The following is a 15,787-nucleotide window of genomic DNA, read 5'->3' on the forward strand; positions in this document are numbered from 1 at the left end:
TCTACCCCCCAAGTGCGCTGTCTTGGAGTAATCCTTGACTTCTCCCTCTCCTTCAAACCACACATTCAGCACCTCTCACAAACCTGCCGTTTTCATCTAAAAAATATTTCCAGGATCAGACCCTTTCTGACCCAGGATGCTACTAAGACTCTTATCCACTCACTGGTCATCTCCAGACTGGACTACTGTAATCTCCTCCTGACTGGCATTCCTGACAAATACCTCTCTCCATTCCAATCTATCCTCAATGCTGCTGCCCGGCTCATTTTCCTCACCAAACGCACTACGTCCACCTCTCCTCTCTTACTAGACCTTCACTGGCTCCCCTTCCCTTTCAGAATCCATTTCAAGCTTCTCACACTTGCTTACAAAGCCCTCACCCACTCCTCTCCCATCTACATCTCTGATCTTATCTCGCTTTACACTCCCACCCGTCCTCTTCGCTCTGCTAATGCTCGCCGACTCTCCTGCCTACGGATTACTTCCTCCCACTCCTACCTCCAAGATTTTTCACGTGCTGCACCACTTCTCTGGAATTCCCTACCTCTCCCCCTCAGACTCTCCACCTCTCTACAAAACTTCAAACGGGCTCTCAAGACCCACTTCTTCACCAAACCCAGCCAAATCTCATCCTAAACCTCTGTTCCACGCTCTCTATGTACCCCAGCTGTCTCACCCCTGTCTGTCTACCCCTCCCCTTTAGAATGTAAGCTCTCACGAGCAGGGCCCTCTTCCCTCATGTGCTTACCCTTTTCTTACTTTAATAATCTTCAGCTGCACCAAATCCAGCAGTCTTCTGCCACCTGATACTTATTCCAGTGTCATCTGCTGATGTAGCTATGTTTATTTACCCTGTACTTGTCCTATATTGTAGTCAACTGTAAGTTGCTGTTTTCCTGGTTGATTATTTGTTTATGTACTCTGTAATTGGGCGCTGCGGATCCCTTGTGGCGCCATATAAATAAAGGATAATAATAATAATTCCGACTCGTTCGCACGCAGCGGTTTGTTGCTGCAGTGCGAACGGGTCCAGGATGTGCATGTGCGGCAGCCGCACTGCGCACGCGCAGCGTTGCTGGTGACAGGGGTCGCCGGGTTACGTAGCGGAGTACGAAGAAAGCGGTCGCAGAGACGACCGCAAGAAGATTGACAGAGAGAAGGCGTTCCTGGGCATCACCAGACCGTTGCCTGCCGTTTTCGGGGAGTGGAGAAGAAAACGCAGGCGTGTCCAGGAGAACGGAGAGCGGATGTCTGACGTCATAGCCGGCTCCAGCATCGCTGATATCGTCGCACAGGGTAAGTATGTCCAGGGCTAGTCATGTTCTGCTTTAAAAAATGTTAGCTTAACAGGGCTACAAAAGTGATCGCATTCCTGCTAAGCTAAAATACACTCCCCCATAGGCGTGGACTAAAAGTTGCTGGCTGCGATCCACTCGGAATGACCCCCAGTGTGACTGTGTAGTGTGTATTATGCGGAATTGGTCGGATAGTGCTGGCGCGGGGTGGTTCAACTTTCTGCGCAGTATCTGACCAGGCATGAGGGGGGTGCCTGACATTAGGATGTGCTTGTGCACACAAGGCACCCCCCGTGCACATGTGTATGCCCCCTCCTCCCCATACCAGTGCTATTAGCCCCCAGGGCCCCCACTCCCCATGTATCTCCCCCTTTCCATGTGTCTCTGCCCTCCCCCATAATAGCAGTGTAATCAGCTCCCACAGCCCAATAGCAGTGTCATATCCCCCTGTGCCCCCACTTTCCATAGGTCTCCCCCTATAGCAGTGTCATATTCCCCTGTGCCCCCACTTTCCATAGGTCTCCCCCTATAGCAGTGTCATATCCCCCTGTGCCCCCACTTTCCATAGGTCTCCCCCTATAGCAGTGTCATATTCCCCTGTGCCCCCACTTTCCATAGGTCTCCCCCTATAGCAGTGTCATATCCCCCTGTGCCCCCACTTTCCATAGGTCTCCCCCTATAGCAGTGTCATATTCCCCTGTGCCCCCACTTTCCATAGGTCTCCCCCTATAGCAGTGTCATATTCCCCTGTGCCCCCACTTTCCATAGGTCTCCCCCTATAGCAGTGTCATATCCCCCTGTGCCCCCACTTTCCATAGGTCTCCCCCTATAGCAGTGTCATTAGCCACCTTCCCCTATCTAACCTTGCTTTATCCTGTGAGGCTGCTGCACTGGGTCAGGGTCTTGTAGCTCAATGGGGTCTGAATCTTCATCTCTTTACTGTCACAGAAAGTGAAAGTAAACACACGTCCTGCCTGTGTGAGCTGAGCACTGACTCACAACCTTCTCCCCCAGGCAGTGTTTATGACCAGATATTCCCTCCTGCACCCATCCCAATAGTACAGTACCTAGAAAGGGGACAGGCAGCCTGAGGCAGGAGATGAGCTGCTCTGCAATGTGCCTCAGTATCACTGCTCTGCTGCTGACAATGGCACCTGGGGAGAGCTCCACTACACAGCTATTCCACATTATACTGATCCTCCTCCCTGCCAGCACCACTGCTTATATAGGAGAGCTGTGATTGGCTGGCTGCATCATGTGCTTTTCTCAGTGTATGTCATATCCCCATCTCACCATAGTCCATAGCCATCTCAGCATATGTCATATCCCCATCTCACCATATGTCATATCCATCTCAGCATAATCCATAGCCATCTCACCATATGTCATATCCATTTCAGCATAATCCATAGCCATCTCACCATATGTCATATCCATTTCAGCATAATCCATAGCCATCTCACCATATGTCATATCCATCTCAGCATATGTCATATCCATCTCAGCATATGTCATATCCATCTCAGCATAATCCATATCCATCTCACCATATGTCATATCCATTTCAGCATAATCCATAGCCATCTCACCATATGTCATATCCATCTCACCATATGTCATATCCATCTCAGCATATGTCATATCCATCTCACAATACATCATATTCATCTCACCATATGTCATATCCATCTCACCATATGTTATATCCATCTCACCATATGTCATAGCCATCTCACCATACATCATATCCATCTCACCATATGTCATATCCATCTCAGCATAATCCATAGCCATCTCACCATATGTCATAGCCATCTCAGCATAATCCATAGCCATCTCACCATATGTCATATCCATTTCAGCATAATCCATAGCCATTTCAGCATATGTCATATCCATCTCACCATACATCATATCCATCTCACCATATGTCATATCCATCTCACCATATGTCATATCCATCTCAGCATAATCCATAGCCATCTCACCATATGTCATATCCATCTCAGCATAATCCATAGCCATCTCACCATATGTCATATCCATCTCATCATACATCATATTCATCTCACCATATGTCATATCCATCTCACCATATGTCATATCCATCTCACCATATGTCATAGCCATCTCACCATATATCATATTCATCTCACCATATGTCATATCCATCTCAGCATAATCCATAGCCATCTCACCATATGTCATATCCATTTCAGCATAATCCATAGCCATCTCACCATATGTCATATCCATCTCAGCATAATCCATAGCCATCTCACCATATGTCATATCCATCTCATCATACATCATATTCATCTCACCATATGTCATATCCATCTCACCATATGTCATATCCATCTCACCATATGTCATATCCATCTCACCATATGTCATATCCATCTCAGCATATGTCATATCCATCTCACCATACATCATATTCATCTCACTATATGTCATATCCATCTCACCATATGTCATATCCATCTCGGCATACGTCATATCCATCTCAGCATAGTCCATATCCATCTCACTATAATTCATAGCCATCTCAGCATAGTCCATATCCATCTCACCATAATTCATAACCATTTCAGCATAGTCCATATACATCTCAGCATAGTCCATATCCGTCTCAGTATATGTCATATCCATCTCGGCATATGTCATATCCATCTCGGCTAACGTCATATCCATCTTGGCATATGTCATATCCATCTCAGCATAGTCCATATCCATCTTGTCATATGTCATACCCATCTCAGCATATGTCATATCCCATATCCATCTCAGCATACGTCATATCCATCTCAGCATACGTCATATCCATCTTGGCATACGTCATATCCATCTCGGCATATGTCATATCCATCTCAGCATACATCATATCCATTTCAGCACATGTCATATCCATCTCGGCATATGTCATATCCATCTCGGCATATGTCATATCCATCTCGGCATATGTCATATCCATCTCGGCATACGTCATATCCATCTCAGCACACATCATATCCATCTAGGCATATGTCATATCCATCTCAGTACACGTCATATCCATCTCAGCATACATCATATCCATCTCAGCATACGGCATATCCATCTCGTCATACATCATATCCATAAAGCAAAAATTAGCTATACGTTATATCCAGAAAGCTGTAATTTTGACTTGAACGGCCCCTCATAGTAATTTTGACTTGAACGGCCCCTCATAGAAAACTCTTTACGGCCAGTTGCTACAACCATTTAACCAGCCAATTTTCTTCCTTGTTTCTTTACCTCTTTGACCTTTTCAATGGTAATTGATCATAACATTTGTCCCCCCTGCTAAAACAAGCTGATGGAAAATGAAATCCGACATAGTAAAAGCAGTCACGCTTCACCTCAAGCTTTGCTAGACTCTGACAACTGATGAAGTATTATATCAAACAACAACAACAGCAGCAGCAGCATAAACCAAACACAACAAAACTCTAATAACAGTGGAACTTTCATAAACAGTGCCATAGGATAGTAGCGATGCAAATATTATAAAATAGAACCCTGATTATCTGGGATCAAATTAATTGTAGTGCTGATTAACCCAGAAGTTTTATATATATATATATATATATATATATATATATATAACCACATCACTTGATAGCTGGCACTCAACGGAGACTCAAAGAAACGTGCAAATCATTGGGGCTGAATGGTCAACGTTTCAGAGGACCTCTTGAATCCTCCTTCGTCAGGACATGTAAAGAGTTACTCTGAAACGTCTCTGTTGAGTGCCGTCATTACCTCAGACCCTGAGATTGGGTTCACGGATACAACACTGAGGCCTTGTTATGCTCGCTCTAAAAACCTTAGAGACCTTCTAGGGAAACCAGATATTTCTAATATGGATACTACAACAAAACAACATTTTCTGTCCTCTGCTAGGAAGGGATGCTTTAAATGTTCATGTACAACATGTAATTTTATGCTCACTTTTTGTCATCTCCATTTGGGGCACAAATATAAGATTCGGTATCACCTCACATGTGAAAGTACTCATGTTATATATCAGCTTCTGTGCCCATGTGGTCTATCTTACATAGGCAAGACACAGCGAAAATTTAAGGAACGGATGTCGGCACATCGTTCTTCTATACGTCTAGCTCTTAGTAAAGGGCCTAGTGACCAACCTGTGGTCCACCACTTTATTGAGGCAAGGCATCCTCTTAACAGTTTGAGATACAGGATGATTGATCATATCCCGATTAACCGTAGAGGTAGGGATTGGAATTTAAAATTGCTAAGAAAAGAGGCAGAATGGATTCACAAATTAGATGTCCTCAGCCCAAGGGGACTGAATGATGTAAATTCTTTCTCTAGTTTCCACTAATGATTATGGTATTGGGGGCCGGATATTGGCTGTACAGTGGTATGCTAATACAAGTACTAATGTTAATTTATGCCTGGCCTTAATCTCATAATGACTAATTTAAATATGCTTATTCTATATGAGATGTGTTGAATCCTAGAAATGTGTTTGCCCTGTGGTTGAGGTTTATTAATACTTTGCATTTAACTTGCCTGTATACAATGCTTTGCTGAGTAGCAGGTGTGCGATCCTGTGCCGATTTAATGTATGTTTTATTTGGTTTCTGTACACCTATTTTGGTACTGTGTGCAGATTATTATTAGGTTATTTATCAGTTGACTGGTTCCTGGCACCTCTTTTTCACTATAGTGCTTTGTTGCTTGGTTACCAGTTAAGTCTGTGGATGTGCGCCGCGAACATACGTGATGACGTCATCTACATGCGCCGGAGACCCGGGCCGGGTTTCCCGCGCCCGGGAACGCAATCAATCCCTTGTTTGCTGTGGTGGTGTTTAGAGGGGATATAAGGTAAGAAATTGTCAATGTCTGTATATTTTCCTGACTAAAAACTGATTAAAGTTTGAAATGCTGAAAGATACTTCTGTCTACTCTCGTTTATTTGACAAGTGGTTGTGAGTGCCACACCTCTGCACTCTGTATTTATCTATGTTGTGAGGGCACCAAACCCAGATATTTAACTTTATGGAGTGCCGGGTCTGCTGTTTTGTGTGTATATATATATATATATATATATATATATATATATATATATATGTAACAGTGATATTCGGCACTCTGTAAGATTAATCATCAGCTCACCGGGTGCCTTCCACAGCGTTTGCAGCAATGTAGAACATGTAGATAGGCGGTGCTCTCGGATTTCAGAGCAAACAAGAAAAGAGATCACTCCTCCTTGTATTCACTTAACGTTTCAGTTTATTAACCGTCTTCAGAAGTATTACTTCTGAAGGCGGTTAATAAACCGAAACGTTAAGTGAATACAAGGAGGAGTGATCTCTTTTCTTGTTTGCTCTGAAATCCGAGAGTGCCGCCTATCTACATGCTTGTATATATATATATATATATATATATATATATATATATATATATATATATAGATATATATAGATATATATAGATATATATATATTGCAGATGGTTGTATGGAGAGCGCTCAAACATGTGTTATTGTCTCTTTAATTTTCTAGGCTAGTCCTTCAATTCGAGATTTGACCACGGGAAGTTAGATGATTCTGCAAAATACCCTCTCACCAGATTCACCCAGATAACAACATCACTCGTAAATTTAAGATTTCCATGAAATTTAATAAAATATTTTTCTTTTTAAAATGATATATAATTCTTACATCGATCTTAACATTCGTGGGATAAGGTCTTAATGGAACTTGCTGTCTACCCCAGCCGGGGAGGAGCTCCTATGACAGCTTGTCCAACCCACAATGTTTATCATCCAACGCGTTTCGTCTATACATACTTCCTCAGGGGTGTTTTTATATGTAAGAATGAAGTCCTAATTGTAGAAATAAAAATGGGACAAAACCCATATATCTTAATCACAGTATTGAAATCCTATACTTGAATTCCTATACTTGAAATACCAAAATTCTTGTAGCTAACGTACAGGAGAGTTCGGACTTTGTATAAACAGCCTTTATTTTTTGATAGCTGCAATACTGAAGCTTGTGTCCTCAACGCTGTCCTCACTCTGAATGACCTCATTCAGAGTGAGGACAGCGTTGAGGACACAAACTTCAGTATTGCAGCTTTTAAAAATGCTAATCACTGGTGATGAATGGTCAACGTTTCAGAGGACCTCTTGAATCCTCCTTCATCAGGACATGTAAAGAGGTACTCTGAAACTTCTCTGCTGAGTGCCAGCTATCAAGTAATGTGGTTATGTTAGTGTCTGGCTTGTACACCAGGAGCAGATGCTGTTCAATGAAACAGAGTGCCGGGCTGGTGGAGATAGGTAAATATATATATATATATATTTATAAATATATAATCCTACCTGGTATTACATTATATACGTAATGTACAATATTCCAAGCTAGGCTGCGCAACAGTTCATTTCCGGAGCGCACCATAAGCACTGTATTTGACTTTCCGCTTTGGCTCCACAGAGTGGACAGTATCCACATAAACAGTACTGGAGGTGCTGTTTTAAGGACATCCATCGGTACCTTAGTCAATTTGATGTAACTATAAGTGCTCAAGTATAGAAATCCTTAAAACCTGTACTGATACAGTGCCTTGAGGCTCAAGCTTGAGAATCGCTGTCCTACCCTATCTTAACAACACTGTCCTGATGGGATCCCATAAATGTCAGCGAGAAGGGTGTGGACATATAGGTTCGTTCATTCAAGACAGGTGGTATTGCCCCAAAGTTTTACTGTTCTAAAACATGATTGCTTGCCTCCTTTGCGATGTGTTCAATGTGTCGACCCTTGGTCTTTTCCCCTTGATCAATAAAAGACTTGGATAAGCATGCTGTTAAACTTGCTAGATGCTTGATTGCCAGGCATTCCAAATACCCGGAACCAACATTCCACCAGCAATTAAAATCTGGCACTTGGCAACCATAGAGAAAACATCTGCCTACTTACATAACAATTCCCATATACGTATACTGTATATCCAGGTTTGGGGTATCTATAGCAGCTCAATACCCCAGCGGTGCCTCCCTCGCAGTTTCTCTGAGCTTTTGTTTTGGATATGTTTGGGGACATGTCATGTGTTCATGTTAGTTCTCATTTCTCCTGAAATCTCTGTACCTTCTGCTTCTCAGCAACATCCTCTTCCTCTAATACCCCCCCCCCCATTCTTCTTTCACCATCATCTTTGATTGCAATATAGTTTCTTTGTTGTTATGTTTATATTATAAAAATGGCATATATGTTTTGCACAACTGCAATAATTTGTTTGATTGGATACAAGCTGAGTGGCCTTTTCTATATGGCATTATCCTGATTTTTTTTGGATTACTTTTGAAAATTAAAATAAACACATTTAAAAAAAGTGTATATATTTGACGTTGCTGGCACTTGTGGAGGTACAAACCCCCGCCAGCCACTAACCTGAAATCCAATTATCCCCAACCTCTACAATCTAATAAAAATTTATTATTTTTTATTCTGGTGATTTTTCTCTCAATAATTTGAACAGACGATGCAGAAACACATGAATGCATTGCCCACAGAACTGTATGGAAAAGTTTCAGTCATTAACAGTGTTTATATGCCCTCCGCTTCTGATTAGGTGAGCAGATACTGACGCAGCTGCACTGTAATCATTGGGGCTGGTGGCAAAACAAAGAAATGCTACTGTGAACCTATTCCACCATGGCCTGGTTGGCAGATTATGCACTCACCAAACCATAACCTTCAGTGATTGTATCTCTAGATCTACCAGGCTCCTTTAACTGTTGGACTATCACAAGGCTCAGACCTAGGTCATTTGCTTTTCTCTAGCTATACCACTTCTCTTGGAATGCTATTATGTTCCTTCGCATTTCAGTATCATCATATATGCAAGATTCCAAAATGTTTTGATCCTCCCCAGATCTCTCACCAGCTAAGTTTGCCCACTGTACTGACTATTCATACCGTTTCATCATGGATGTCCTCTTGCCAATTCAAACTCAGTTGTTCCAAAACTCAGCTATTAGTCTTTACACAAATCAACAGTACCCATCTACTGTACCAGAGGGTTGGGTACGGAATGCTGGTGGTTAAAATACCAATGTCGGAATCAAAATGGCGGCAGGGGGGAGAGCGGAATGATGCTTCGCTCACCACAGGTTCTATTCCCACTCCATGGGTGTCGTGGACACCCAGGAGTGGGAATAGCTGTGGCGGCGCTGCCGGCATTCTGGCGGTTGGGATTCCGGCGGCAGTACTTTAACCAACGCGTTTCCAACTGCCAGGATTCCAACTATATCCCATACTTAACATCTGTATTTCTGTTGTCAACACATCAATAAACCATACCCATTAAGTTTTCTGCCTATGGGGAAGATGTGTCAAGCCTTGGAGAGAAATAAAGTGGAAAAGTTGCCCAAAGTACCCAATAAGCTTCTGTCATTTATCAGGCAAAGTCTTTGAAATGACAGTGAGAAGCCTATTGGATGCTTTGGGAAACTTCTCCACTTTAATTCACTCCAAGGCTTGATGCATCTCCCCGTAAATGTCATTTTTTATTTTTTGCTCAGAACTACTCTACGTTTCCCATACCAAATCTGTATTCAAATCCTGATGCATCTAAAAAACACCTCCAGAGTTTGTATGTAAAACCTTTAATTCATGCATTCTTATGGGCCGATTCAATTAGCTGCATTAAGGGGGTAATTCTGAGTTGATCGCAGCAGGAATTTTGTTAGCAGTTGGGCAAAACCATGTTTTGCCCAACCAGGAAGGGCAGATATAACATGTGCAGAGAGAGTTAGATTTGGGTGTGGTGTGTTCAATCTGCAATCTAAATTGCAGTGTAAAAATAAAGCAGCCAGTATTTACCCTGCACAGAAACAAAATAACCCACCCAAATCTAACTCTTTCTGCACATGTTATATCTGCCCCCCTGCAGTGCACATGGTTTTGCCCAACTGCTAACAAAATTCCTGCTGCGATCAACTCAGAATTACCCCCTAAGTGTACATGTTACCGTTACATTACTGATCACTCCCACAGCCCCTCACTATTGTGAGATTGTCTGGTAAATCTGCATTGTAATTTGTTTTACCCATGATAAGTGTGAGGAAAAGTAGGGAGATTACCCTGAACCCCCCCAAAAAGTGACCAATAAGATGGCAGGATAGTTTAGAAGGCTGTTAGCTGCCATAAGCAGTGTGTTTGGGGGCTGGGGTTCTTATGGTTGAAATATCACCTGCCTTCACTTCCCCTTTCTGTACTGCCCACATCTGACTCCACTATAAATATATACACATGTAAGTGGCATGTGGGGCATGTCAACACGGTGGGAGGTCAACATATCACGTGCTTGCTCCAGACGCCAGGACTCCCCAATGTACAGTATCTTTCTGTCCACCGGGCTACTGGGTGAGTTGAGCCAAGGAGAGGGAGGGCCCAACTTTTTTCACTTACTGTATACTGGGCCTCACAGTTTGTGCTGGCAGCATTGGTTATATCTACCCATTTGCTGCCTCATTATTCAACTGCCTCTTGTCAATACCATTGCTATACTGTTTATACATCTTTATATTTCTTAGTAGCCACACTCCTGAAGTCTAGAGTATAGAAACATCTTGTGGTCCATTAAGGCTATTTCCTGAACACCACTGTGAACCATAGTATAAATCCAGGAATGCATGTTGGATTGACTGAGCTCTTTTTAAGAACAAAAATAAGATATATTTTTTTGTTATTGTTGTTATCTTGATGTACATTCCCTGTTATGGTTTTATTACACTATGGAGGGAATTCAATTAGCCACAGTAATTTAATGCAGGCTAATTAACCCCCCTGGGGCTATCCAATTAGCCTTGAAGTCAGCCTGGCCGCAACTCTTATCAGGGATTTTTTGGGGAGACCTCAATAGGCTCCAACAAAAAGCCCCCTCGTATAATTAGCCCGTTTTAGCGAATCGGGCAGTAAAAACACATTCTGTATGTCAGTGCGAGGAAAAACGTGCAGTCTTGCTGCCTGTCATGTGCTGTTCCGGAACGCCCATCGCGGCAATTGCACAGAAATGAATCAGGCTTTATGTGTGTGTGCTAATGCATAGGTTCTTAAACTCGGTCCTCAGGACCCCACACGGTCCACGTTTTCCAGGTCACCTGTACATTTTTAAAATGTGACAGTTGGTGATAGACAGGGCACCTGTTGGGTGACATGGAAAACGTAAACCGTGTGGGGTCCTGAGGACCGAGTTTGAGAACCACTGTGCTAATGGTTAGTATTGCTCTATTACGTTTGTTCTCAATTGTAAAAGACTGATGAGCATATCGCCACTATATACATTATTTTTAATAAATAACCAAATAATAAATGTATTTTATTTAGCTCAACAATACAAATTCATTGATATATATTATAGTTAAATACTGGCTTTATCTGCACTAACAGAAGGATTTAATAACCATTCCAGTGGAAGAAATCAGTAAGGTTCAATTTAAAGAGGGAGTTGTACAAAGTGGAAATGAACAGCGCTTTCATATTCACATTGGCGCATGTGCCCTAGGTGCTAATTCAGAGATAGACACAAACCCAAAGTTTTCACAGTTCGGCGATTATCGTGTGACTGCGCATGCATCTGAGTCACACTGGGCATGTATTAAGATGGTCTTGAGACATCAGTCGCAGAGAGGATTTATCTGCAAAATGACTGATAGTCAGGGACCATTTGCGGAGGTAACAGGGAGTAGCCACAAAAATGGTGGCATGTCACGCTCGTTTTCGTTGTGTGTCTCTGCCTGCGTCTGTGCTCATGTAAGCAGTAGCAGTGGCGTCTCACTTCCTGCAGCCACGCTCTGCAACCACAGGCTACTCAGAGGACCGATAATTGACTGATCTGCGAGCGACACTACAACATCTTTGTACGACCTGCTGGGACTCGCACAGCAGCCAGTGGGCTCTCAATACAAATCCAGATTGCTGCACTACTTGCAGAATTTTCAGCAGTCGCTGCGCACACATTCGCAGTTGCGGCGGCATTAGTTTATAACTCTGAATCAGACCCTTCGTTGTGCCAAACAAGATACATACGTTTCTAAAATACAGTCCCCCAGACTATGCATGAGAACCTACTTTCATCCGTGCTTCGTATCGGCTGGCGCTTCTGTAACCGCTCATCCCCAGTGCTGAACTGCCGCAAAAGAACTTTGTGCTGTTGGTTTAAACAGAAAGATATGTCTGTCAAATAATTATTCATGTATTTGCTATAGGTACAGCTATAATCATCTCAACATTAGCCAGGCAATATAATCATTATTCTGCAAATTTGAATATTGTTCACGAACTACATTGTGATTCGGGAAGTAAAGGTGTATTCACAGCGTACAATGTAATCATTCATACATGTTACATTTCAATAACATTATCAGAATTAAATATTTAATAATACACAAATGTAATACTTTCAACCCACATCAAAGTTCTACAGCCGCATTCCCATTATTGTGCTCTGATATTACCAATGCCAAGATTATTCTTTGGAATGCCAAGATTATTCCGTGGAATGTTACATTAATTAGATTCACTAGCCAATACTAGGACAGTGTTTAAACAATGGGGGTCATTCCGAGTTGTTCGCTCGCAAGCTGCTTTTAGCAGCTTTGCACACGCTAAGCCGCCGCCTACTGGGAGTGAATCTTAGCTTATCAAAATTGCGAACGAAAGATTAGCAGAATTGCGAATAGACACTTCTTAGCAGTTTCTGAGTAGCTCCAGACTTACTCGGCATCTGCGATCAGTTCAGTGCTTGTCGTTCCTGGTTTGACGTCACAAACACACCCAGCGTTCGCCCAGACACTCCTCCGTTTCTCCAGCCACTCCCGCGTTTTTCCCAGAAACTGTAGCGTTTTTTCGCACACACCCATAAAACGGCCAGTTTCCGCCCAGAAACACCCACTTCCTGTCAATCACATTACGATCACCAGAACGAAGAAAAAACCTCGTAATGCCGTGAGTAAAAAACCTAACTGCATAGCAAATTTACTTGGCGCAGTCGCACTGCGGACATTGCGCATGCGCATTAGCGACTAATCGCTCCGTTGCGAGAAAAAAATAACGACCGAACAACTCGGAATGACCCCCAATGTTCAGTTTCCTGAATACTTTACTAGATCTGAAGGGGCAGTATTCTCTTGATTGCAGACCTTAATAGCATAGCTCCCTCAGTGGTGATATGTTACTCACCGTGTGTGGTTTTTATAATGCATGTGCAAGCAACGGGGTCAGGGGTCACGGTACATTATGTCTCAATTACTCAATTACTACACAAATGAATATTGAAAAACATGTGCAATGCAGCACATCATAAGGAATCATACATTACTGATGTGTATTGATAAGGTAAAGCAATATTAATGTTACTCAGTGTACTGACTTTAGGCAAATTAAATAAACAGCACAGTAGGATAAAAAATATATATATATGAAAACACATTGTTTGCTAACCACCAAATATGCTGGAGTGCAAAGCGTATCTATTATCTATGAATTTATGTCTAATTCTCTATACTATAACAAGAAGCATGGAGATAGCACGGCTTCATTCCCAATACTGGCTCTGCCATCATAAAAGCACAACCCTTTGCAGTTCTGGCTGGAAGTGTGCATTATGGAGGTCGGTCGGGATGCTGACGCTGGGATCCCGAACGCTGGCAATGACGACACCACACAGGGACTATTCCCACTTGTGGGTGTCCAAGTCTTCCATAGAGTGGGAATAGAACCTGTGGTGAGCACAGCGAGCCACCGAGCCTACATGGAGCTCTGTTGTACACGCACCCATCCCCCCGGGCATTCTGGAGGCCAGGATCCCGTGGTCGGTATGCTGACCTCTGGGAACCCGACTGCCGGTAAAACATTTCCAAACCCATCCCTATGTCACTAACATAATGCCCTGGGAGGAGGGAAACTGCAGGGGAATGAAGGTGAATTCTGTCAGCGTTTCTGTCTGTCCTGTCTGTGAGGCAGCCTCCTCCTCCTCAATCCTGTCTGTGAATCAGTCTGCCTCTCTGTCAATACGGGGAAAGTCTGTGAAAATGGCAGATTTTCTACACTACCCAGTCTCCTGTGAATTGTGACCTATAGCTACACTCTTGACTCCTTTTCTGCCCCCCCCCCCCCCTTCCCCGACTCACTTTTACACCCAACCCCTTCCTCCCCCCTCACCTTTTCCTCCTCCCTTTTCTCCCAGTATCTTGTTGCCCCACGACATCTCCCAACATATTTATTCTTGATATTTCCATCGATACCCCACTGTTTATAGCACGTACTAACCGTTGTTATGTTTATTATCACTTTTTATATTTACATTTTTATTTTATTCTGTTCTCTATATATGACTTCACCTAGTGTCTATATATATATGTACCATTTTCTCCTCTCCTTGTTGAATGTTTTATATTCAAATTTGCATTTCTTGAAATACTGATTTTGTTCTACTGTTCTGTTCGCATATTCCTAATAAATTAATTTTAAAAAATGGCAGGTTTTCTGAGATTTAGAAACTTAAAACTAAAGCAGTGCACAGTTATACAGACTTACAATGATTCTGTATAACCACAAGAGCATACTGTTTGCTCTTTCGTGGTATGTACTGTATATATTATGTCATGGTGGTGCGGATGTCCACAATAAAAGTCTCCTAATTTATCTGGACTATATCGAGTAGTATACATATAGTTTCTTTTTTCTAACTTATTTGTACATTTTATTTTGCTGTTTTAACATGTATCGCCGTAGGGCAAGATTTTAATAACCTTATTAAAAGTTACGTTTAATGATGTCAATTACTTTTAAAGGTTAGTATCCGCCTCTAAAAGTCCTGTTTGATTGGCAGCCTGTCTCCCAGTCCCAGCACACGCTGTATTACCGTTATCAGACTGGCAATTCACCTCTTTTTTTTTTTGTCATGTCTATTAAGCAACTTTTATTTAGTAATTAATATCAACTGTGATTGAAAATGTGTTCTTCTACCTTAAGGGAGGAAGCTTATATAATATGTGTCCATTTACCACAATAAGTATTTTATTTGGATTTGGGTGTCACTGTAAGTTGGATGTAACATACAGTAGAGGGCGGGATGTACTAAGCAGAGGCGTAACTAGGGTAGGGTGAGTGGGGCACGTACCCTGGGCGCCTTGGCAGGCCCAGGAGAGGGGGCGCCGCCGGCGGCCAGGGTATCATGCCCCACTCGCCCTGTCACGCCGAAATGTGAGGGGAGGAGAGCGCAACGTCTCTCCCTCCCCTCACCGCCGCTGCCAGCACTAGCAGTGCCTGCCAGCAGCGCTGCGTGTGTCCGGTCTCCAGCGGCGTTAGCCAATCAGAGCTTGCGGACCGGCTCCTGACTGGCTGCCGGTCCGCGAGCTCTGATTGGTTAGCGAACCGGCGCCACACAGCCGCCGGAGACCTGGAGCGGTGAGGGGAAGGAGAGGC

At 43.0% G+C, this 15,787-nt stretch overlaps 1 protein-coding gene across 4 annotated transcripts in view; it reads right to left on the reverse strand.

Moving 5' to 3' along the window:
• RAPGEF4 (Rap guanine nucleotide exchange factor 4) overlaps nt 1-15,787 on the reverse strand; it is a 626,758-nt gene that overhangs the window by 106,962 nt on the left and 504,009 nt on the right. For all 4 annotated transcript variants that reach the window (XM_063933451.1, XM_063933450.1, XM_063933452.1 and 1 more), the window contains one exon: nt 12,431-12,509. In XM_063933451.1, coding sequence (XP_063789521.1) covers nt 12,431-12,509 — 79 coding nt within the window. The remainder of the gene's footprint in view (nt 1-12,430; nt 12,510-15,787) is intronic.

This window comes from Pseudophryne corroboree, chromosome 7, assembly GCF_028390025.1.
Source record: "Pseudophryne corroboree isolate aPseCor3 chromosome 7, aPseCor3.hap2, whole genome shotgun sequence".
Taxonomy (NCBI): domain Eukaryota; kingdom Metazoa; phylum Chordata; class Amphibia; order Anura; family Myobatrachidae; genus Pseudophryne; species Pseudophryne corroboree.